This window comes from Falco rusticolus, chromosome 8 (assembly GCF_015220075.1).
Source record: "Falco rusticolus isolate bFalRus1 chromosome 8, bFalRus1.pri, whole genome shotgun sequence".
Lineage (NCBI taxonomy): Eukaryota > Metazoa > Chordata > Aves > Falconiformes > Falconidae > Falco > Falco rusticolus.
In genome coordinates this window covers 54,183,378-54,208,678 of record NC_051194.1, presented here as the reverse complement: position 1 = coordinate 54,208,678, position 25,301 = coordinate 54,183,378, and the positions used below count along the sequence as shown (strand labels likewise).

At 42.1% G+C, this 25,301-nt stretch overlaps 1 protein-coding gene across 43 annotated transcripts in view; it reads right to left on the bottom strand.

The window, feature by feature from the left end:
- Positions 1 to 25,301, bottom strand: part of MAP2 (microtubule associated protein 2) — a 235,633-nt gene that overhangs the window by 14,285 nt on the left and 196,047 nt on the right. For 21 of the 43 annotated variants that reach the window (XM_037397661.1, XM_037397681.1, XM_037397685.1 and 18 more), the window contains 7 exons: positions 19,646 to 23,443; positions 19,193 to 19,399; positions 18,640 to 18,774; positions 14,358 to 14,419; positions 10,285 to 10,470; positions 8,788 to 8,941; positions 6,197 to 6,540 (listed from right to left, as the gene is read on the bottom strand). In XM_037397661.1, the coding sequence (XP_037253558.1) occupies positions 6,197 to 6,540; positions 8,788 to 8,941; positions 10,285 to 10,470; positions 14,358 to 14,419; positions 18,640 to 18,774; positions 19,193 to 19,399; positions 19,646 to 23,443 (4,886 nt within the window). The remainder of the gene's footprint in view (positions 1 to 6,196; positions 6,541 to 8,787; positions 8,942 to 10,284; positions 10,471 to 14,357; positions 14,420 to 18,639; positions 18,775 to 19,192; positions 19,400 to 19,645; positions 23,444 to 25,301) is intronic. The other 22 variants (XM_037397683.1, XM_037397687.1, XM_037397698.1 and 19 more) reach the window with 9 other exon arrangements.

The following is a 25,301-nucleotide window of genomic DNA, read 5'->3' as shown; positions in this document are numbered from 1 at the left end:
TAAAATGATGTGCATTTTACAGGTGGTTGAGGCAGAGCAGTGATGTTACTTTGTCCCAGCCACACAGAAAGTGAATGTTAGATCTGAATGGAAAGTCCTAGTTTCCTGCTCATTTCTACCAAACCAACCTCTTTCCTCAAAGAAAGTTTCTGAAACTTGCTAGAGCCTGGCAACGATTGCTTCATTTTTCTAAAATATGAGTCAGGAAGATGATCTTGCTTTTTATCCAGAATAATTCAAGGCTTAACTGTACAGACTGTACTCGGGCAAGCCTTCCATTAAATAAGTGCAGTCTGAACACAGGAGCTGTAAGATGTTATTTCTGTACAATCCACAGCGATCAGCCAAAACTCTGAATTTCAAGGTTAAAAATGAGGGGTTTGTGCTATGACAGAGTTTTGAAGGTGTGCCCGAAACTCCTAATTTCTCTTTGCATTTGTAGATCTGCAATTAAAAAAGAATGAATTAGTCTCTAATTTTCAGTCTAGAACAAATCCCTTGAAATGTCTTGCAAATCCACAAAACCCGGAATGTATAAGGAAAACAAAAGGAGACTGACAGAGATGAATTTGTCTTACAGTTGTGAACTGTTGACTTGGTAAATGCAGAAACTTATTCCAATGAATGCAGCTAACAGTGTGGAAACAATTGCCTCCCAGTCTCTCATTAGCCAAGTATTTTAACAACAACGTTACTATGTCAATCCACATCTCCCTGTACAGCTGCCTCCTGTGGCTCTGGCTAGGGAAAGCACCAAAGCTGGAACCTCACAAGCTCCTTTATGTTCATTGCTGTCCTGAGCAGGGACATTCTCTTAACTTGGGCCAAAGTGTTTTTGGCTCAGCTATGCTGCAGATCACAATGGATTGGAGAAGAAGCGCATAACGTACCAGAAAGAGATGGGAGACAGAATGGAACCCAGCAACAGCTCAGACTGCGCTTTTTGTTGGGCTATATTCTCCACTACCTCTCAGGATACTTCATCAGCCAGTGCACCAATAGCATATAACCTAGAACTTCCGATTAATTTTTGGGCAGTCATTAGTGTTCATAATGTGGTGCAAAGACATGTGAAACAGGAGGGAGAGGAGTGCTTAAGACGCCATCTCAAGGGGAATTTCCTGAATTCCTTTTTGACCTGCAGTTCTCTCAGGAGGTGCTCAGCTCTGGTGCGCCACCAGACCTGTCTGTCTCTGCACTGACTGCATCGTGGCAAGCTGCAGCCAAGGCAGGGAACACTTCAGGAGCCTACTGTTCTCTGTAGATGGGGTTGTAAATTGTGATGATGCAGGGGGGTGTGTGTGTGTGTGTTGTGAGGGAATCTCTCCTGCCATCCAAATTGATTTTGAAGCTAATAAAAAATTGTTCAAAGACAGTGACAGATATTTATCCAAGCTTCCTCCTCTGCCCAGCTCTGAGATGTCTTATCTTTCCTTGTGCCAGTCTGTTTTATCATCTAATGCAGATGCCTATTCTCCTTGCCAACCTTTTTTTAGTTTCTGGACTGAATAGTGATGTCATCAATTTATTCAGACTTTCTGACCCATGACTTATTGCACTTCATTTTCTACAGTTTAGGAAAGATGGTAAAGTTTGTACTTAATCTTCCTAAAAACCTTCAAGGAACACTTCATTCTTCAATATGGCTTAGGCATTTCATTTTTCTATGTGTCATCTTACTTCTTTACAAGGTGCCTGGCTGTTACTATAGTTATTGGTAGTTTAAACCTTTCGCATGGCAGTCTAGTCTGTACAGCTCCATTCACTTCGATGAAGCTATGCTGATTCACATCCACTGAAGTTCTTGCCCACGGCTGAGATTTTAGATATAAATTTTCAGATTAAATTAAAAGAAATCTATCCTTGGTTGCTGGCCTATGATGCTTTCTAAATATTCTGCCTGGTCAGTAACAAAAAGATTCAATTAGTGCACTTTTGTTCTCTAATATGGTACAAACCACATCCATAGATGGAATTTCAAGAAGAAAAATAATCTGAACAGAGAAGAAAAAGCCCAGTCTTGGCATCTGAAACAGATTTAAAACCCCTTCCCCCCGTTCCCCCATGCTTCCCTTGGGCTGTCTGAGAAATAACAGATGCAAATGGGTTACTTTTGAAAGCACAGCATTTCCTCCACAGCTGATGCGGTGCGAAAATCCATCTGAAGCCCAGCAGACATACCCATGAGCAAGTCGCCTCTGAGCTTTGCCAAGAATGATACATTTCACCATACTCTACTATAAAGAGAAAACCAGACAACCACCTACTGGCTGCATCACAGAGCAGAGCAGCTCTCATCTCTCCAGACTGCAGAATACCAATTAAAAACATCTCAAGCCATCTATTCCTAGCAGGAGCTTAATGCAGTGCAAAGTTAGCTTGCTTCTTCCCCTAGAAGCATGCTCTTTCCCCTCCTCCCCCTGTCAGGTGGAGCAATTTCTCTCCTTTTCTTTGTTTCTGTGGCTGGCAAGTCAGAGCTGAAGTAAAATCAGTCTGCTGTCTGATGAGCTTTTGATGAAATTCAAGGCTGAAGCACTGTATTTCTTGATTTATTTAGCATTCAAACATCCCCTGCTTCTTCAGTTCTGCACCTTAGCCTCTGGCAGTTTCAGAGTGTGGCTGCTTTCTCTAGGACAGCTGCAAGCTAAGAAAAGACCTTGTACTAGGTTCAGACATGCCTCTGGTAAAAAAGGATAGTCTGTCTCCAAATGACACTTTTGGGCTGCATATCTGTATTCATTTAGGGATTTGCACGTCATGTTTATGTACTTAACTTGCCCAGATATACGCTGGCTTTTTGTCTGCTTGTTTTTTGTGTGGTTATCACTATCAGCACTTCCATTTCAGGTTATAAAACTTACACAGCTTTCTGTTTGTTTCACGTATCATCACTAAAAGCAGATAGCAGATAACAGCTCATTTCAGCCAGTGCAGTATTTGCCACCGGACACTGAAGAAGTGAGCAGACACAAGGAAATGAAATTAGCTTTCGTGTGTTCCTCTCACAGACCCTATGAAATTCAACTGCAGAAACTGGAAAAGAATTCATTCTGAAACCTCTTGTCTAGACTGAGCAACTATGGCATAAAGGAGACATAAAGGAAAAACTCAGTGAGTCTCTCCACAGCTCGATAGCCACATACCACTGGGAATTAAAAAATGCTTTAGCTTCAATGACATTACGTCCACCCAGCAGATTTCCCCTGTGATCTCTGAAAGACTGAAATACCAACTGCTGTGCCATCCTTCAGTATCCAGCAAAGACTCTGTGCAGCTCTATAGAACTGCTCAGGAAACATAGCTGTCTAGGCGTGCTGTTTGCAAAGAAATACGATTTGCTGTGGGCCCGGATCCCTGGTCTTGTAGGTTGTTACAGTCTACAAAGAGTAACAGGGAGGAGGAGGACAGGCTAACATGGTGCTGGTTTCGAGCCCCATGTCCAGCACCTGGGCTTGTTCTGAGGAATGCTCATCCAGATGCACAGTTTGAACTCTTGTTCCGAGCCTCCTGAAGCCCCTGTGCACTGTGACCGTCTGCCATGCAATATGTCAAATGGGAGTTGACTCCCGTACAAAATAATTACACAGACACTTGCAAAAATAACAGAGAAGAACCTTTGCTGAAGGCATTGTCTTCCTGACTTTATCTAACTGGCTACCGTGCAAATCCTGGAAAGCAGTGAAAGTGTTAATTTACCATAAAACCAGGATCAACACCTAAGAGAGACCATACAGTTTAAAATATAAGCCAAGGTTTTTTCTCTGGAAGATCTATGGTAGATGTAGGGTTCCAGTGTTAAGTTTTGATCAAATTTATTTTTTTTTTTCTGAGACAGAATTAGGCAAACCTCACTGTTCAGTACGTTTCACTATGAATTCCAAAACTCGGATACATATATGTAAGTATCTGATCAGGAAACATTGTGCAACTCAACTTTCTGGAATGTCTTGTCAGGAGAGCTGAATGGGGGAGCATGTTTTTCACCCTGATGCCCTGTCCCTGGAGGTAGTTGAGAAGTGAACCTTTTCTAAAGCACTCACACTGCCATTGCTGTCATGCAGCAATCCCAGGGAAGAAAAGGGAGCTGGGGGCACTGGGTGTTTTCCTTGTGGGGTTGTGTCCAGAATCAATATGAAATGCACAGGTGCATTTTACAAAAAATAAATCAACATAATTTTTACACCCGCAAGACTGAGTTGTCTATATTTTTGGCATAAATATTGGTAAGCTATATTCTTTTCCCTCATTCAGCCTCTTTGTTTCTAAATAAAATAGAATTTCTTCAAGGTTATAAATGGTTTTATAACTCTTTAAGTATTAATAGAATGGAATGCTTAACGCTGTAAGCTAGAGCAACTGTTCTTCCAAACAGAAAGACAAATTGCTTGGATGTAATTTTGGCTTTGAATGCCCTCTGTGCTACCATTTCTGCATTGCCTCAAATGAGAGACTATTCCAGCACTGGCCTTAGCTCTGCTTGGTAGGGCATTAAACAGAGACACTTCAGAGGAAGGTATAAACACCATATCTCAGGAAGATATATGGGACTTCCTATCTGATTTTTCCTCAATCTCCAAAAATTTCTGCTTAGCTTAAAAGCCTACACCTTTACTGTCCTTTCCAAAGTTTGCTAAGTTCTGTCTGTAGTAACAGGGGATTTCAACAAGGCCAAGTGCAAGGTCCTGCACATGGGTGGGGGCAATCCCAAGCACAAATACAAGCTGAGCAGAGAATGGATTGCGAGCAGCCAAGAGGAGAAAGATTTGGGGGTGTTGGTGGATGAGAAGCTCAACATGACCCAGCAATGTGCATTTGCAGCCCAGAAAGCCAACCGAGCCCTGGGCTGCACCAAAAGAAGCGTGGCCAGAAGGCTGAGGAAGGCAATTCTCCCCTTCTACTCTGCTCTTGTGAGACCCCACCTGGAGCACTGTGTTCAGCTCTGTGGCTCCCAACATAATAAGGACATGGACCTGGAATGAGTCCAGGGGAGGGCCACAAAGATGGTCAGAGGGCTGCAGCACCTCTCCTATGAACACAGGTTGAGAGTTGGGGCTTTTCAGCCTGGAGAAGAGAAGGCACTGGAGAGACCTTCTAGCAGCCTTCCAGTACTTAAAGGGGGCTCATAAGAAAGATGAGGACAAGCTTTTTAGCGGGGGTTGTTATGATAGGGCAAGGGCTAATGGTTTTAAACTGAATGAGGGTAGATTTAGACCAGCTATAAGGAAGAAATTCTTCACTGTGGTGGTGGTGAGGCACTGGAACAGGCTGCCCAGAGGAGCTGTGGAGGCCCCATCCCTGGAAGTGTTCAAGGCCACGCTGGAGGGGGTTGGAACTAGATGACCTTTAAGGTCCCCTCTAACCCAAACCATTCTATGATTTTGTTGCCCTACATACATATTTAGTCTTCAGCCAAAAGCAATCCTCATGAAAATGCACTTCATTGCAAAACTCTGCAAGGTATGAAAGAGTATTTTTTTTTTTTTGCCTTTTAACTGCATCAGCATGTCCCTGAATTCTTGTTCTTTCAGAAAGTGAGAACAGAAAATCCTGATCTCCCTTATTACACATTCACCTTTTCTTATATTATGTACATTCTCCAGTTTATGTAATACACAATTTAGTTTTTTTTTTTTTAATAAAATTTAAGCCCTGTTCCTGCTTATTCAAACTCTACAGAAAAACAGGTCTGTCCCCTCCCATCATCTTTAACTGGGGGTAGATTTACCAGGTTGGAGGCTGCAACCATCAGTAACATCACCCAACACAATGCATGTGTTACGTAAAATGACACAGGAAAAGGTCATGATGCTATGCAATCCTGCTAACATCTATCTAAGTTGAATTTACACTTGCTTGAATTAAAACAAACCTCTTTCATTTGTGATGGTTGTGATGAAGACTAAGAAAGCAGCAACTGCTGAGGCTCAGGCTGAAACAGATCTATGGCATGAAGTGCAAACTCTTGTTTGAAAATTTTCAACTGGTCTCAGTGAGGCACTGTTAGTTTTCAGGTGACAAAATACTTTCTGAAGATTGTCCTAGCTCTCGCCATTTAACATCATTTAAACAATATGTATGGACAATAGAAGCAGCATTTGTGAGGCAACTCAAAACGTCTGTCATCCCATACCTATCCCAAAAGCGCACACATAGGACTAAATCACATATGGATGAACATAAAGAGTGGAATCCTTACCTGCCCCCCTTTAGGCTGGTATTTGATGTTATCTGTTGATCCAATTTTGGACCTGACGTTCTTGAGGTCAGGTAGAGGCTGATTAATAACTCGTAGCTGCTTTGGAGTGGCTGGAGATTTAGGAGGAGTGCGAATTATGGCAACTTTTTTCTCAGTAGGAACCAGTATGGCAGATTTAGGGGTCCCAGGAGTGTGTGGGGTTCTGGAGTAGCTGGGTGTCCCTGGAGTGCCTGGCGTACGGGAGGCGTAGCTTGGTGGTGTCCCTGGAGTGATGGCAGTGGAGCCAGGAGTAGTGGGGGTAGAAGTTCCGCTTTTCCCTGTTCTGCTACGAATTGGTTCTGATCCTACGTGCAAGAAAAAAATCACAGCATTAGACCCACAGATATACAGGTCTTCTTCCCTCTGTACCTCTCAAGACTGCAGCCCTGTCTGCCAAGTGAGATGCAGCTCTAATACAGCCATGCTAGGGCTGGAACAGCAGACTGGATGTCTGCCTCTGTGTCTTACTAATCAATCTGCCAGGAGCTACCTTGTCATGTGCGACTGAGCTGGTAAATTGCCTATATGGTAACTGGGCTCTCTGTTCTGTAACACAGGTGTGCTTCCCGTAACACCTATGCTTCCTGCAAAGCTTGGTAAACCATGTACAATATCACACTGAATTCTGTTTTGGGGAAAGGACGAGAAGCACCCTTGGAATCTAACCTTTGGGACTTGATCTGACAACCTGACTAGCCAGTAAGAATGTTGTCACCAATTTCAATGGATATGGGTGTTAAACGAGAGAGTGGGAAAAATTCTGATTGTAATCCTGAAACTAAAGGCTCTGAGTACCTGGCTGCTGCTGGTCACATACCACTGCCGGTAATCTGGTATCTCCAGTTGAAGCCTGGGTGAGCATTTGGCTGATGAACAAGTCATAGCTCTGTTGTGTGGATGGGCAGGTGTCCCTCGCATTCAATTGCTATTTCTTATGAGTGCAGTGAAAGAAAGCAATTACAGAAGGCAACCTTAATTAAATGTCACATTCCAGTTAATGCACGCAAGTTCAAAATAAATAAATGCTGTAACATTTTGTAGTAGCTCCATTCAGTGTTATGGCATTGTCAGTCCTTTTCATTGAGCACAAGAACCAGTTTAGGAGTGGCACTGCGCTTTCCGCAGCCAGTTCTGCTTGTAACTCTCAAAACGCAAATAAACAGAAACTGAGATACCTCCATATGCTGCTGGAACTAAAGCTTTGCTGAGAATACTCAGGGAGAGAAAGAACAAACAAAACAAACCAGCCACCAAAACCTGGGAACCCTGATACCAAAGGGGTGAACATAGGTTTTCATCTTTAAAATGTTCAGGAACTATAGATCCAATGGGCCTCTCTACAGCAACCAGCAGGACTAATCAAAATCTCATTTAAAGTATTTCTTAATCATTCTGTTCATATAATGCTGGTGGACCAAACCCAACTCACTGCTGCCCCTGGGGTCCAGGAGAAACTCTTTTCTCTGCATAACTCATTAGATAGATGGAACATACTCCACACTTACCTCCAGTTTCCCTGAACGGTTTCTTTCTTTCCAAATCAACCCTAAACCAGAACCTTCTCACTATACCGAGACAGAACGGGAATGATTTTTTTTTTCCCTAGCTCCCTGCAGCTTTGGTATATTTATTTTTCATTCCTCAGGCCATCACCACATTGGCAAATGCTCAATGGCCTCTCACTCTTAGTCAGCAGAATGGGCTGCTGTGCCAGCTGGGGGTCACTCTGCTTACAAAGGGTCTCTGTTTTACCCTTGGAGCATCACCCAAGACTTTCAAAGGGCTTTTTTTGTCAAATTTAATCATCTAGTTCCCTTAAGCTGTCTTAAAAAGTGCTGAGATTGGTTTTTAATGAGAGAACACAGAGGAATTCCTATTGGAAATCAGGGAGCCACATCCAGGTTCTGAGGCCTCGGATGAATGCAAATCTAGCTAAAAATTCTGGGGGTACATGGTAAAATTCTCTTTGTCCTGTAATTTCTTTTGCCTTGTGATTTGCTAACATTGGTCCACATAAAAGGACCTTGCTGGTTTACTATCCTAATTTCCCCTAGTGACTCATTCCACTAGGTAACATCTCAGCAGAGTTTTTACCCTAGGATTAGACCACAGGGAGATCATTACTATGAAACAGCAAATTACTGACTGTAATTACTAGGTTCACTTTTCCAAGATCCGTCAGAATATTTTACATTGCCTGCTTCAGGTTTGTCTCATTTTTCTTCCCGCTGTTTGTAAATGCCCTGTGTTAAATATCTTACCTGGCTTTGAGCTTCCTGCAAAGGCATTGCCTAGTGTCAGTGATTAGCCTGAACAGCAGTCCTCGCTCTGGGCACTGCAGGCTATGGAAGGGGTGCTTCCTGTCGCTCGTTTCAAGCCCTTGCTGCTCAGCACTTGTTACCTGAACAAAATCAGTCTGTGGGGCTCTGATTTCCAACAGCAAACCCCAGACCTACCCCTCTGCATAAAAGGTAGGGACGCATGATGCTAAATGTAACAAGGATGGGAGACACGCACAGCAGTAGGAGAAGGTTAATATGCAAAAAACATACGGGTAGTCCGTCGTACTGAAGAGGAAAGTGAAGCTGTGAGGGAGAGAGAGTTATCCTCTCTGTCTCGGTCTCCTGATACACCTCTTCGAGGAGGAAGGATAGAGGAAGGTCTTGGTAAAGAGGAACGCTTTTCGGGACTCTTGCTTACTCCATCCTAATAGCAGCAAAATAAAAAAAAGGAAGGTTTAGTTTTCAAAACTCCCTTTCTGGCCTGCGATTTCTCTCAACCTATATACAGAGGAGGATACCTCATCCTATGGGCTCAGTTTACTACTCACATAGGAACCTGTGGGGATTCAGCCACCCCCCAATGCCCTCTGCTTAGCTCCCTGGTCCTTCTCTACTGTGTCAAAACACCCAATAGTCACCTTCTGAGCTACCTTAAGACAGATACAGCTAATCTTGGATCCAAATATGGGCGGATTGAATATTTGGTTCTTAAGAAGGAACAAAGGGGTTTTTTTAAGTGCAAGTTGAAAGTAAAAGAATTCTCTGGAGCTCAGGTTTGAAATTCCTATGTGAATTTACCTGCAAAGTAACTGCAATACTGGTGCCTAGAATACCATTTTCAAACACTAACTTGTAATTTTTTGAGAGAGAAAAATTTTTAGCTACAGTTTTTTGGGTTTTTTTTGAGTGCAGGACTATTAATTGTGGTTACTTATTTACTCCCATACTCAACTTTTTACTTTTTGAAATCAGCAGATACCTTCTTTTACCATGGTTAGAGCAATGGACATGTATGTTAGAATATTTTTGAACTTACGGGATGGGCAGCCAAAGACAGCCTTGCATAAGCATATAGCCCTTTCAAAGACAAATACGGTGATGGGCCCAACCAGTAAAAGACACACCAAGCACAGTGTTACACAGAAAATGGAAGTCAATAGTCAAAACAGTTTTTAAATGGGGCTAGTCATCAACTCAGCATCAAGTTGATTTGAAACACAAGTGAAATGTAAACATGGGGAAGCTAGGGTGGACTGCCAAACACCTCTTTAAATTTGTACTGCAACTTCAACAGGGTTCCCATGCATAGGCCAAATTTGGTTCCCAGAGTGTTTGGCTTCTGCCCTTGTTGCTGGTGATTAGAACTGTACTCTCCTACACTGGGGACTGAATTTGTTTTCAGAGAATACTGACTGGTAGAAAATTATGTTTTTTGAACTTGGAAGGCAAATTAGTACTATGTTCCTTGCCACTTACCCATGTGCAAATGGGTGCAACTTCTTAGCGATCAATGAAGCAGCATCCATATCACCAATAGAAAGAAGATATTTCCCTCTAGTTATAACTTATTTCACTTATGTTTCCTCTGGAAAATCTTCATTTTTATACATTTGGTAGCACAAATCTTGTAGCCTGATAATCAGGATGTAAGTAATCCCACGTAAGCTTCGCAGAGAATTACTCAAATTCAGTGGGTAAAGAATGTCATCCATGGAGTTCACCTACATTTCTCCAAGCTAACTCTCTCTACCAAATCTGCTACCTTACCTTAGCATCTGATTTTGAGTAGGGCAAGCAGTCTCTTGGGCCTGCTGAGGAGGGCCGTACATAATAACTGTCTGTATCGAGAAAAGTGGCCCTTTTAGTAGTTAATGAGCAAGCAGAGCTGGGTCTTGGAGGAAGCAATGACTTTGCTCTAGACTTTGAGGCAGGAATCTTTGACAAAGAGGCAGTCTAGTCATGAGAAAACAAACAAAAGAAAACACAACATGAAGCTGGACAAAAGGAAAATACATGCAACATGGACGAAAAAAAATGCCAAGCTATGAATTAATACTTTTCCTGTGTCTGGTAATGATGCCTATGCAGTTCTGATATGCATGAAAGTTTCCGTTCTGTGCTGTCTGGGGCTGGGCAAAGTTACTATTTTTTTCTTGTGTTAATAGGACAAAACTGGTGCCAGTTACTGGTACAACTGCTGGCTGGCTGCATTAGAAACAAATGCTAAACTACAGGAGCACCAAGAGATCCTAGTCCTTTAAAATTAAGTTGTGCATTTGAAATATAACCCTCCAGGGCTACAGTCAAGAATAAAATGGTGGAAATCTTAAAAGCAAAGTTAGAGCAGCATTCCCACAATGGCAGAAGGACAAGACAGTATTGCTTCTTGTGCCACTGTGTACACACAAAATCCCTAATGCACCTCAAACACTGTATTCTGTGCACTTGGTGTCACTCTACAGAAATTCATAGATTTATATTGACAATGTGGAGTTCTGGGATGAAGAAACCCGTATATGGTTGAAAAGCTGACATGTCATTGTGATCAGATACTTCTCTGATTCTGAATAATGATATATCCCCTTGAAAGAACAATCAAAACACAAATAGGGGAGATTGAAAATTCTTCGTTGAACCTTAAGAGCGCCTAACTGCTTTGAAAAAAAGAATTTCCTTGAAAGAGAACCAGGCTACTTGCTTCAGTGACATTTTTTTTTTTTCTCCCACAGGTATAACTGATAAAACAAAGAACAACTGCAGGGCTGTTATCTTGGCAATTTGATCCTGATTCTCTCTGTATTCATACATCAGAGCAATCCCAATGGGCCTGTAATTATGGGATTTGATACAGAACTTTAGCAATGAAAAATTTGGCATTTGATCTAAGTCAGTCACCTAGACCTTCTCAATGTTCAGAAAAGGTGTATAAGTTATTTCTTAAGTTGTCTTTATTAGAAAATGAGAAGAGAATGGATTGTCTAGGATCTGGCTTAGGCTACGTACCCCGCCTATAGAAAACTGAGGCTGGTGTGCTGAACATCACTCGTGACATCATCAATACGATTAAGAGTTGCAGAACTGTGTAACAAACAATCCCAGCCCTACAACACAGCTCAGAGGACTTCTACTGGATATCATCATCCATATCGAGTAGCAAGACAAGAAATTAATTCAAAGGATGGAAGTGCAAGAACATCTTCCTAGAATGAATTTTGCAACACATTTATGACTCTTTCTATTAATACTTATTTCACTGTCTGAGAATAAACAAAAAAATCACTGAATAATATTTTACATAGAAACTGCACAACATGTGTTTCTGTCACACCAAAGGCTCCTCCAGACTTTGACTGATTTGTCATAGTTCAGTTTATGGGCCCCTTTTGAAGCTTTGGGCCATTATTTACAAATCCACTAAGGTGTTTACTGATGCTTAAACTCTGTGGAAGCAGGGTATCTATGTTGGGTGGCTCCAAGGAGCAGATATTCTGTGAACACATTCCACCTGGTTTTCTGAACTTGAGATATAACTAAGCATGCACAGTCTGAGGCCCAAATGTTCATTCAGTGGTTTTCATCTTTTCCAACTTGTGGGTCATACAAAACGATTCCTCCAAGACAACTGGAAAACTCTTTACAGATTAAGATTCTAAGCACAATGTAGACACTTGTCCTTTTTACTCGTGTTGCATAGCGTCCTCGGTGAATACGTGCATCTAATGGGGATGCTAAAGATGGATGAGACTGAGATCTTTCAGTGGAACAGCTGGGGAAAATGCATGACCTTGAGCTAATGCACTGCTCTGAGATTATCACAGTCTAGATCCCTTCAGCGTTATTTAGGGAGCAAGCACTTTTTAGTATCAGTAAAAGCAGCAGAATCTTGGTCCAACCAGATTTCAGTGACATGCCTGAGGCTGGTAAAGCAACCAAAGAAACCAAACGCCTCAATCTCTGCCTGTGGTTTACCTAGAAAAACATTCTTATTCTCTGTTAGCAATACATTACCTTTGACTGTTATAATTCACGTTGCTGGAAGTGCCAGCTGTCCACAGCACAAAGATCTACGTAACCGTGACTAAGACTCAAGGATTGCTGAACTTGGGATGCAGTAACCTCACTTTATTTCAGAGGTATTCCTAACATAAGCAATGTTTTTATCATCTCGCTACCACAGGTACACAGATCCTTCCAGCAGATGGAACTGCTTAGCCTTTCCTGAACTTGTTCTGCAAAGCAGTATGTAAACTGTAGTTTGAAGATGGGTAACAAAACTGACCAGTTTGGATGATCTCACATTACCAGTGGAGAGGAAAAGACTGCACTTGAAGGACGTAAAAGCTGAAAATCAGGCAGAAACAACAACAAAAAGGCAGAGGTCTTTATAAAAGCACTGGTGAAGCCAAGGCAAAGAAGAGAAAATGTCCAAGATTTGCGTGAGTGTGGCAGTCAGAGAAGCAAGGCAGCAGGGAGAGAAAGTAAGCAGGGGACAGACTTCTGATCTTTGCTATAATGTAAAGGACAGGAATAAGAAAGGTGTGTAGAAAGCAGACCATTTCAGAGAATGACTTTGCATTGCTTGTACTTAGAGCACTGCATGAACACAGATGACTCTGAAAATAGGCTAGTATTGACTCCTCTTGTGCTAAGTGCTGATCATCCCTCGAGAAAAGACAGTAATAAACCATACTGTTGACTCAGCCCAGAAACCTGTCCAGATATTTCTTACTGTACTAGTAAAGAAGCTCTAGCAGTCTTCCAGCTATGAGCTGAAATCGATCAGACCTGAAAAAACACAGGAAATCCCAGAATCCACGGCTGATTTTCAACTCTGAATTTCACAGCTCCTCCAAACTCTCCAATCAGTTATGCTGTTATCATTAATGATTTCTTATGATTCATAAATAATGCATAGCACTTTATGAGGCAGACCTTTTCATTGCCCGATGAACTGGTGATCCGGTTAGACAAAGGAAACGAATCAGCCATGGAATATTTTGGAAATTTAGAGGAATCCTAAGGAACTTCACTGTTCATGATGGCTACAATGACAAAGCATTGTGCTGCAGATGTGAATTAGCGTGTGCCAGGGTGATGTAAGAAACAGTTGCATAGGGAATAGTGAAAGTAAGTTGATTTCCTGGGGATTTTGGAGGGATGGGACAGGAAGAGCATAGGGTCAGCATGGGAGCAGGGCGGAGAGGCACTGCAGCATTTGCTGAAGGAAACTCAGCGGGGGAGAGCCAAACACAGGGAACAGAACAGGCTGCAGAGCAGCTGAAGGCAGGGCACCTAACTGTCACATTAAAACACAGACAGAAGTTGGCAGCCCAGGAAATGGCCATTCAGAAAGCACTTAATTGCACAGAAAATGCTAATGGCCAGTAACTTCTACACAGGCATGGCTCCTGCAGAATGCACGGCTATGTAGGGGTGCGTCAGAAGACCAGTGAGTCCTGGGGGAGGGTTTCTGCCTACACAGCAACTGAACAAGGTGGCACTATGAGTTGGGTGCTGCAGAAAAGGCCACGGTACATAGTTTATCCCAGAGGATGTCCTGGCTCAAAATGCTGAACACATCCAACTCTTGCAGTTTGGAGTCTGTGTACCCCCTATGAATCTGCAAACTGTCATCATCTACTACCCGGGACTGTAATTCAGAGCTTGTTCAGGAAAGGTGGCTTTAATTACCCTTTTAAATGAATAATGAATATGGCAAACAAATTCTAAATGGAACACAAATTTTAAATGGAACACACACTTACTGAATTAACACAAAAAGATAGGAAATGAGGACAAACAGAGATCATAAAGATGAACAATAAGATGATTTTACTCACTGAGAGTTTTTCCTTTGCTTGTTTAAATACACTGGGAGCCTGGTTAGTTTCACCACCTGCTGCTGAGAGACACAAAGAAAGACTTGATAGTTAAAATCAATAATAATAAGCATTTCCACTTAGTACATTTGTTAGAACAATTAAATGCCTTGGAACTACATGCAAAGCAAGTACTTTGTGAATTACTCTCAGTGATCTGTATGCAGAAATGTACCTGCCTTAAAATTATGTCCTGTATTCATCATACTTGTAACAAAATAGTATTCTACACATTCCAAACAAATCAGTATTTTGTATTCATGTTCCTAGAAGTCTAGAAACTACAGTAGAGTTCAAGAAATAGCTGACAACTATAAGAGGCTTTAGTTCCAAAGGTCAGTCCTCAAACACCTTAGCAACCTGATTTTTGGGACTGTCTTCTAAAAAAATCAGGCTGCTTTAAGTAATCCACAAACGAAAATTTTAAGAGAGGCCCCTGAAATCACCACTTGTCAAAATATTAGCTAAAATTCCTAATGGAAAGAGAGAGATTCACTGTTGAATTATCACCCTAGTTGCATCAACAAGGTCAGTGTGCTGTGGGTCAACTAAGCCAAGACTTTACCAACTCAAATTCTATCTGGGACATCAAGTACGTTAATTCATTATTTCCTTTATTTGATACAACAAGATTTTACTCTGACTTAAGATCCCATCCTTACGAGAAGCTTTGGAATGGGGCAGCTTTTTGGAAAGCAGGTTATTAGTTTCACCCCAACACTGCTGCTTAGGATGTAATCTGCCACACAAAAACTAGATGTGAACTCTTTTGGCATCTATGCCAGGATGCCATGCCCTTAGTAAATGCAGAAGCAGGACAGTAGTCCCAGATGACAATCTTCTGCTGTAAACCCAACTGTCTTCCAACTGTAAAACCAACCCCAATGCATCGTACAGGACAGAACCAACTAATTTCCTCCTTTCCCTGTGCAGCTCCCAGGTGTGGTGAGGAGACCTCTGGTTTATCTGGCACAGTTCCCACTCTAGTTCTGCCCTGTTAATATATTTATTTTTGTTTAATTGAAGGAGTAGAAGAGAAAACTCGTGAGAGGTAAAGGAGTATGTAACTGCATACTTCAGTTTTTCTAAATCTGTAGCAGGGATAAGTACAACACAGCCCTCCTGCATCACATTTTAGCACATCCATTACTGCTGGGTTTGGTCTGTTTTGCACCTTTTCTAAATAACCACAAATAGCATCTTCCCTCAGTCCCTTGGTATCGAACCCTAACCAGCCACCATCACAAAGTGGAAAGAATAGCGTGCTGCTTGTGCTGACTTACCTGAAAGCACCATCACTTCTCCATCTGAACAAAAGATCTCTACAGGCTCTGCTGCCAGTTTAAATACACAACAGACATGTTTTACCTCAGGGGGTGACCCCAGAATTGAAGACAAGGAACAGAAGTGTATCACATAGCGACTCCCGCTCATAGCCAGGTAATTGCCCAGGCCTTGCCACCATAAATACTGCTCTGATGGCATAAATGCAGCGGCATCTCACTGCCGCTAACGCAACACCAGTCAGATTGGGGTTTCATTCATGGAGCTACACCGGTCAAGGCAAAGACTTCACAAGTCTTTCCTCAGAGTTGGCCATGCAGTTTCTTTTTCAAATGGCAAGGATGAGTCTCTTAAAAAGCAATCCCACTCTTGTGGCTACAGCACTGTAAGTTACCAGTATTTGCCAGTGCTTACCAGTGACATGGGAATTTTCTTCTGGTATTGGGAGGAAATAGGGGAAAGATGTCATTTCCCAGGCCACTACACAGAAAACACGAGCAAATATTAACTTTTTTTTTTAGACACTTGTACATTATGATTGGACATGTTTCGTTTTAAAGCCACAAGAAATGCAACATGGAGGTTTTCACTGCAATACACTCAAAGCTGTCTAGACTACACTGCCAAGGGACTTGGTGTGGGCCCACTGGCCAGGTATCACTAAAGCTGACAAGACCATTCCAAATCAAGTACACTGACAGTCAAATCCAGCTTCAAGAAATGGTGCTATATTTTATATAAAAGGAAAATGGGAGACATACAATGTCCCTCTAAATTCCAGATGCTGGAAAGAACTGGATGACTGGTTCAGGCTCAAGGATATGTAGGTTAACATATGGCTGCCCACACTCTTAGGATATCACATAGCACTGGACTCTTTCTCACAGCCTCCACTCAAGTCCCATCAGTAAGTGTAAAAAGGTGAGGTAGAAGAAAATACAGGCTATTGTGAATTTTCCAGCAACGCTGATATGGTGAAACATTCTACGAGATAATTTTGTTCACTTTGTGGTGTGGTTCAAGCTCCTCTGCTTTAAAGCCCAAACCTCAAAGTTCAACCCACATTACTGAAAATGTTACGATCATTTTGTGTCCATCATTTTGGTTGCTCTCCACTTCAGGATTTAAATGTCCTGGGAGGTCAGTTTTGTATTACATTTTTCACTTTGACTAACACATCTGCTTCACTATGTATTGGAATGAGAGAGAAAAGGCTCTGACAGTTTCCAGGCAGCAGACATTTAAGGCACCTGGCAGATTTCCTTACGCAAATACAACTCAGGACTCTCCAGGACAATATGGGCCAGAAGAATTCAGAGGAGTCAGTAGTAGTTAGTAGTAGAGTACCTGACGGCAAGACAGCACTGACCACATGGCTGTAGAAGTGCAATGAAGTTGAGAGCACTACAAACCTGACACTTCCCCGCCCACCCCCCTTTCCACTGCTCATTGAACCCCCTGGGTCTTCTGAAGCAATATGGCAATGATGGGTCATAACTTCTGAGCCGATCCAGCTGCGCTTCAGCAAAGAGCAAGAGGTACCAAGAGTTGTTTTAATCCTTTTTTAATACTCCTCACTCCTGAGTTGTTCTGGTCCAGAGTGCAAGTTAGCACAGAGAAACTGCAAACTGAGGAGGAGCCGTCCCTGCCACACAGAGCGCCTGGATCAGCCTTTCCTTGCCTGGCTCCGTTCCTCGTGACGGCGGAAGTAAAAGGACCAGATTCCCTCACAGGATCAAGGGGATGGGACTGAGTATTTACTTCTGTTGTGCTGATGGAATGCAACTAGGAAACAATACACACTTCATACAGTTGAGGCATGACATTAAAGCTACCCTCGCTTAACTATCCCCTTACTGTATTTTTCAGTAGTCACACATCCATACCAAGACTGGTCTGAATTTAGAACAGGAGTGACTCATTGGTGCAAAACTGGATGGGAATGGCTTTTTAGGAACACTTTTGGTATTGCACTGTTTAACTACAGGATGGATAATAAATCCTGTTCTTAATTTCTGAGCCATGAGAAGAGGCCTATGCAGTTTTGCACTGCGGTGCATGGTTCTTCTCTTAATAGCCTGAGTTTTACTGATGAACAACTGCGCTACACTATGCGGCTACATTATATGACAGAAAACCTGACCTCTCTTAGCAAAAATTTTTTTTTTTAAGATCACCAGAGAAGATGTTCATCTTTCCACCCTGAACTCACAGTAACAATGAATAGTATGATGAAAATGCTGGAAGTGTTCTTTTTGGTCCTTAAATAATGATACACTTATCAAGATGTAACAGGAATAATTTGTTTCATCCTTTCATCTTCCGCTACTGAATATTAAGATTTTTGCTTGCAATGCATTCGTAGTGTGAGCTCAGATTTCTTCTCTCTCAGCTTCATGCTGCATGTGGCTGGATTCCCCCTGTGGATTTTGACTGTACAGCATAAACATCAGTAACAGATTGGGAAGCGTCAATGCAGATAACATCAATCAACAAAGTATAAGTCTGAAACACTTCTTATTATGCATGAGAGTAAAAAAGCAAAATAATGGAAATGCATACCATGGTTTAAGCTGTCAACATTTTCCCACCAGAAAAAAAAAACAAAACATGGGTAATTAAAAAGAAAGAAAGAAAAAAGAACAAAAAGATGAGTAAAGATTCCTACAACACCACACTATAAGCACGATGCCAAGGTACAACCACAGCACTTGGGAGGTCCAAGCAATGACAAGCATACATGATCATGGCCTCCATTAAATAAACAAAAAAATACCAGGAAAGAAAGAAAGAAAAGAAAGATGATACAAACCACTACAAAAGCAATACTATTTGTGAAGACTGATACTCTTGGAGGAAAAAAAAAAAATAGAGAAGCTGCTATAGCCATGAGATTTACAAAAAAAAAAAATGTCTATGTTTGCCAGCCACATTGCATAACTGAACAGAACGCAGTCACCTGTCTGCTTCCGTTTAACACAGGAGAGATGAGTTGGTCTAGTATATTTGATAGCAGGTTTTAAAATGATTTTCCTGGAGGGAGAGTGGGCCTGAACTTCAGTTTTTTTAGCAAGTTCAGCTTTCTTATACACTGCTATGGACAAAAAAAACACAAAAACATAGAATCAGGAAAAAACCCCAGCAAACAGTTTCATATGACAATACATCAAGTGGCAGGCCCACTGCTCCACAACTCCAACCCGATGCGCCGCTTCTACTGGGATGAACAAATCCAAAGTTGGAAGAGGGGCAGCACTGGTGCATTGACCTCAGATGTGTTACCCAGCGATCAGTGGGGACGCCTACAATGAAACGGGACCGGTGGAGCAGTGAGCCTTGCACATGGCTTTTCATATAGTTGTGGAATGTCTCATTATAAAGCACTACTGTAAATACTGTTAAGGTGCACATCATCTGCAATAGAGTAATTGGATAGTATCGTACAATAGTAAAAAATAATTAAAAAAATTAATAACAGAAAAAAAAATTGTAATAGGGAGTGTTAAATGAACCTTTTTTCCTTCTCACTTCATCTCTGGAGAGTGTGCTAGGTTCCTTTTTAGCTATTTTCCTTTCAGGAGTAGAAATCCTGCCTCTCCCAGTTTTAAAAGGTTTCTCTTTTTTATGCTTATCGAGAGATGATCTTCGCAATTCTCTCTCTGCCTTCTCCTCTTTAGGAACAGTCTCTAACTGTTCAGTCATGATGCTCCTATCATCATCTGTAGGATCAGAGCAAATTATAACAACAAACAAAAGATTAGTAACAAATGTTAACAATACTGTGGTGGAGCAGGGAAAAATAGTTGAAGACAGAGCAGACGGATTATTAAAAAAAGGCAGACTATTTTACCATTTTTCTGAAACATGCTGAGATTACTATTACCACTATAATAATTTTGCTTTTTGATCATTATGAATTGGAAGAAAAAATATTTAACAGACAAAACAGAAAGGATAATGCACACCTTGAGTATCTGCCCAGAGACTGTCTGTATCCATGATGGAGTCATCGATTGTTGTTTCATCTTTGTAATCATCACACGTCTCTGTCTTGTAGTCGGTGAGCAGGATTTCTTCTCTCTGGGGTGAAGCAGGAGCTTCTGGGGAGCCCTCCTTGGGCTCAGCTTGAATGTCAACCATTTCCTCAACTTCCAGCTCCTCTTCAGCCTGGGAGTCCCCTGCCTCGATATCTTCCTGCTGAGTAGCAGCAAAGCGCACACTGTGAGAAGCAGATTCACCCTCATCAACTGTTGTCTGCACCACTGTGATAAAGTCATCCTCTACTGTCACCACGGATTCAATAATGCCTTTCAGTTCAGGCAGTGCTTCTGGGCTACCCTTGGCTAGCATTTCTCCAGCAGAGGGTTTCCCAAAGTCTATTTCTGGGGGCATTTCTGACACAAGATGCTGTTTATCCTCTTCTTTTTCTTTTTGCTCTACTTCTACTTCTTCTTCATGTTCTTCCCCTTTTGTGGCCCCAGCTGTCACTTCACATGGCAGGAGCTTTTGGACTTCCGTAGGTTTCACAGCTGTATCAGGAATCTTTTCAATTCCTTCCGCAGGCTGTGGTATGGTCTCCATCTGAATCTCAGCAGGCTCTTCCTGGAGAGGCTCAGTTTTTGGAAGAAGCTCCACAGAAGGCTCCTTTGCTGGTAACTGTGCAGGCGTCTCTTCCCCAGACATGGGAGGTTTTGGAGGTTCTGCTTTGATATCCTCTGGTTTCAAGGATTCACCATTCGAACCTTCTTGGGCTTGATCATGCTCTCCACTAGACTCGTAAGATTCCTCTTTATCAACTGCCTCTTGATGTACCAGATCGGGCTTAGTTACTTTTTCCTTAATTTCTGTTTCCAACAGTTTGGTGCTGTCCTTCACATAACTAGGCTCGGTCTTGGAAAGTACATCTGCATCCTTTGCTTCTCTGGATAGGATGGTCTGATCTTTCTCTTGAATGTCTTTGGGTTCAGGCTCTGCTCTTTTAACAGAGGCTTTGTCCTTCCCTGAAGGGAGAGAAACCACCTCACTGATCTTAGTCTCTAACTGACTCTGATATTCTTGGTCAGCTCTCCTTGCAGCCACTTCCAAATCGTGCTTTATGGCATTGTAATCAGGTCTAATTGGAGCTTCTACCTCAGCTATTTCAGGAACAACACTAAGAGACTTCTCCTCCTTCTCCATCAACAAAGCAGCAGCATCCTTCTCTATTGCTAACTCAGAAGCTGATATTCTGTCATACCTGGTATCATCAGTTACGTGAACTTTATCAGCCATACTTTCTTCTTTCGTTTCTAAGATTGCCTCAGGTCTTGTCTTCTCTGGCTCTGCACCTTTAACGGGATAGACCTCTTTAGAGTCAACTTGATCTTCACTTTTTTCTAGCACAGTATCCAGCTTCTCTTTTTTCTCCTGCTCAAGGTCCCTTGCCAGAACAGACTCACCAGTGACATGCTGACCTAAGTCTTTTTCACTGAGGAATTCTTTCGATTTTTCAGCTGCTGCCAGCTTTACTTCTATTAAAGACAGGTCAGGAGCTAGGCCACGCCTCAGTTTTTCATCTGTGCCTTCGTAAAAGGGACAGGTGTCGCTCGTTAAATTCTCACTGTCCTGAACTGGAGAAGGGAGTGGGACGGTGTACTTATTGAACACACAGTAGCCCAAGTCTTCTAGCTGACTTTCAGCTTTTGGAGTTACGTGGTTTTCATCTGTCACAGGTGGCAGGGCTGCACTGCTGTCTTCCACAACAGTGTCAGAAGAAAGTGACTTCTTTTGCGCCACCTCAGCATCTGCACTCACGGAGGCTAATCTAGATCTTGTCCCTGCCAAGTCTAACATTTCAGGCAGGTCAGGAGCCAGGACAGCCCCATTTTTGTAATAATCTTTGGCAAGGAAAGGTGATTCGGCTAAGGTCTCAGGCTGGACTTTTTCTTCCACCGTTGCTTTTTCTTCTTCGATGTGTTCATCTTCCTCTCTACTATCAATGGGGAAGCAGGGGGCCTTCTCCAGTGCTGGTGTGGTTGCTGGCAAGTAGTCATCACCTTCATCCATACTTCCACTAGTGTTAGTTAGAATATCCGAAGCCAGGGGAGAAAGATCATGCGCACGACCAAAGCTAAATCCTAGAGCTATTGAATCCAGGCAGGACATGGGTAAGTTAATAGACATACTTCTTTGTTCAATTGCAGATCTGCCCCCAAGTCCCAGGCTCCTGCTCAGAGTCAGGTCATCTTTATTTTTACTGTGGAGTTCTCTCTTATCCCCATAGACTTTGGGGTCAATTGTGAACATTCTTTCTGTTGGGGAACTCGGTTCTTCAGATTTGTCTGGTGTGAAGCTCTGAGCCAGGGTACTGTAACCTATTTCGTGAGCAGGCACATTCTGCTGTTGATCCAGTTCTGCCTGTAATTCTTCCTCCTCTTCCTCTTTGTCTTCAGGTATTAGGCGATCTGTCTGATAAGGCTCATACACAGTCTCTTTAGTGTCACTTAGCTCATAGTAATCACTGCCTTGTTTCAGAGCCTCGGCTTTGAAGGCTTCCTCTTTCAGAGCAGAGGTTTCAAAATACTTCGACATTCCCGATCGATCCTCCTCTTCTTTCATTTGATGAGGAGCTGCAACACTTGTCTTATCCTCCTTGGTATCTTTTTTAACATCTTTCTCTTGAGAAGCTTCTAGAGTAGGAGTCTTGTCAGTGGTTAAACTTGGTGCTGCAGGGGTTTTCTCTGTTATTCTGGATAACTGAGTGGTATCAGGGTACTCTACCGTTTTCTCGGGGCTCAGTTCATGGCCTAACTTGGCTGGGGGTGGCTGTGTGCTTGGCTGCACCTCCTTCTTCATGTCTACCATTGCTGGGAGCCCACTTTGGTCCATTTCTTTTTCTGCTTTGAGAAGATCAGGTGACCTCTTAGCTTCATCATCCTTTTGAAAGTCTGCTTTGTCTAGGGAAAGTGTCTTAACTTCAGGCTCTGTGGTAAATTTACCATCATCTAATATTCGAGCCTCCCCTTTATCATAGAAGTCATACCTTTCTTCCTCATCACTCTCATCCTTGGTCAGGTCCTTTTCCTCCCCCCACACAGGGATTTTCTGGGTGCTTGGTGTTTTCAGGCCATCTACAGTTACTGCTGAGACTTCTTGCAGAGCTAGCGTCCTGTCTCTGTGGATCTGTTCATCTTTAGTGACATCTTTGGCAAACAGTTGGTCGGTGGTTTCCCATTTTGTTTTGGAACTGCCTTTGAGTGGAAGCTCCTGGGGGACAGCAGGAGCTGGGCCTGAAGGAAGTTCACATTTGGCTGCTTCTGCCTTGGGTTCTGATAGCAATCGAGAACTTTCACCATGGCTGACAGCAAGATCTTGGACATCTTTAAGGTCATCTTTAAATTTCATAGACATAACCTGGTTGGATGATGAGGGCACATCTGCAGTCCTTTCATCTGTTTTGCTCCCTTTAGGCAGTTCAGATGAGAAGTCCTTCTGTTCCTGAGGAGGAGGCTTGACCGCAGGTTCTGCCAAACTGGCTTCCCCTTTCTTTTGTGAATCAGTTTCTAAGACCTGTTCTGATAGAGGTGTAGGCATTTTTTCTTTGTCTTTGCTCTGCGAATCCTTTTTGTCTATAGCCTCTGTTTTTGCTGGCTGTGGAACTAAGGCATCATGTTTAGGTTGCTCACCAGTCTTACTGTCTTTGCCAGATTCATGTTGCTTTGTGTCTAATGGTTCTGCTGCGAAAGGGCGTGCGCCCTCCTGGATGCGGAATTCCATCTTCGCGGCTGCAAGTAAATCTGAAGTAGTTTGTTTGGGTTTTATAACAAAATTATTTAAAGCACTTACAGGCAGGCAGTCATGTGGCTTACAACATCGTCTTGGTATGAATGATGGAAAGGAGGGGGAGAGAGATGCAAACATGCAGCAAGGCCATCCACCTAGAAATCTGCTTTAAAGTGTTAAATCCTAGTTTCAATATATGAGGTTTTACAGTGGAAATGTGAGTTGTACACATATAAATATGTGACCACTGAAATGAGATGATTTAGTATGAATTCTTCATCTTCATGGTTTATATACAAGAGCAAAACCACAAGTAATCCTCACTTCATTGGTATGCTTTGCTGAACTCTGTAACTTAGGTTAGTTTTGTGTTAGTAAAGTCTGCCAGTAAGTCCAGTCAGTTGTGCGTTGCTGACATTTAAACATACATAGTTATGATACATTTCTGTATCTTTTTTTTCTTTTTTCTTCTACATACAGCCTAAACTAAAGAAATAACACATACAAAAGGTTTCACAACTGTTAGAAGAGGCTGTTTTTTTCCAATTGTACCGATTTTTGACATTCACTCTTTGGCAAATGAGAGAAATCTCACTGCTGTCACAAAACCAGTATGTGTAAAATCAGCAACAGAGCTATCAATAGTTCCAGATCCTGAAGGTCTGGTCTTCAAAATGGCCAGCCACCTTCAGCTGTAAATGAAGTCAAAGAATAGCTGGCATGTTTCAATGACTGTCGATCAGGCCCTAATTAAGTCAATTTGAAGCTAAAAATGCTACTCTCAATGTCTGCCACTACGCTTTTAGGGAGTAATACCAAGTTACGATTTTTTTTTAATACCTGTTCTGTTAATTATTAATAGCTCGTTCTTTTAAAAATAAAATAATGATTTCTATTATATGGAAATATTCCTATCATGGAAAATATGAAGAGATATACTGCAGAGTGTGGCAGAGCTTTCTTGCAGCAATGCGCAAAAAAAGTTTTATGAGTTTTTTCTAAAGCTTTTTACAACAAGTACTGGGCCAACTGAATCCCCTCATATCTGTCCATGAAGCCACCTTTTTGCTCTGATGAATCTGTACTTTTTAGAACAATTAGCATCAAAGTATTGGTCATTCTTTAAGTACTTGCATATGTTAACATTTAGTCAAAAAAAGCAACGGCCATTCTAAACTCTACAGGGAGAAAAAACAGAGGTCTACAACTACAGCAATTTTACTTCTTTATGTTTTTACTTTTAGTGACTTCCTTGCAAACTCTATGAGGTATAAAAATATGGCCATTGAGCTGATGTCATTCTCGTTTCACAGAAATTAAATAGCTAGATACTGACTTTCTTTATGTATCCTACTGTACCTCTTACTGTAGTGCAAATGAACAATCTCAATGGCACCAAAACATATTCTGACTGCCAAAGGAATTTAATACTCTTTAGCTGGGCCAGCTAGAACACCAGTCTCCCAAATGCAGCATTTCTTAGTCAGGTAGCAGATGGGTACATCACTGCTCCACACAATGTGCCTTTACACCTTGTTGCACTAGCTGAAGAGAAATACCATTAAAAGGAAAATCCTGAAGCCTAATTCTTCCATACTGAAAGACGACTGCAGTAAATATTTTGTTCAGTAAGCAGATCAGAACTTCATCCTATACACCCTATGCTAAACTTCACTATGAAGACAAGCATCCCAGTGGAAGTGATGGAGGTTTTGCCAAAGAAGGGCACTCAAGCAAGCGTAAACATTTGTAATAAGGTAAGACACAAAAAATCAGAGTTCTGGCAATGACTGAGGAGAGGAGGGGTAGACTGCAATGAATGGCAAGGACGTGATGTAAGAAGCAACAGCTTTAGGGAAG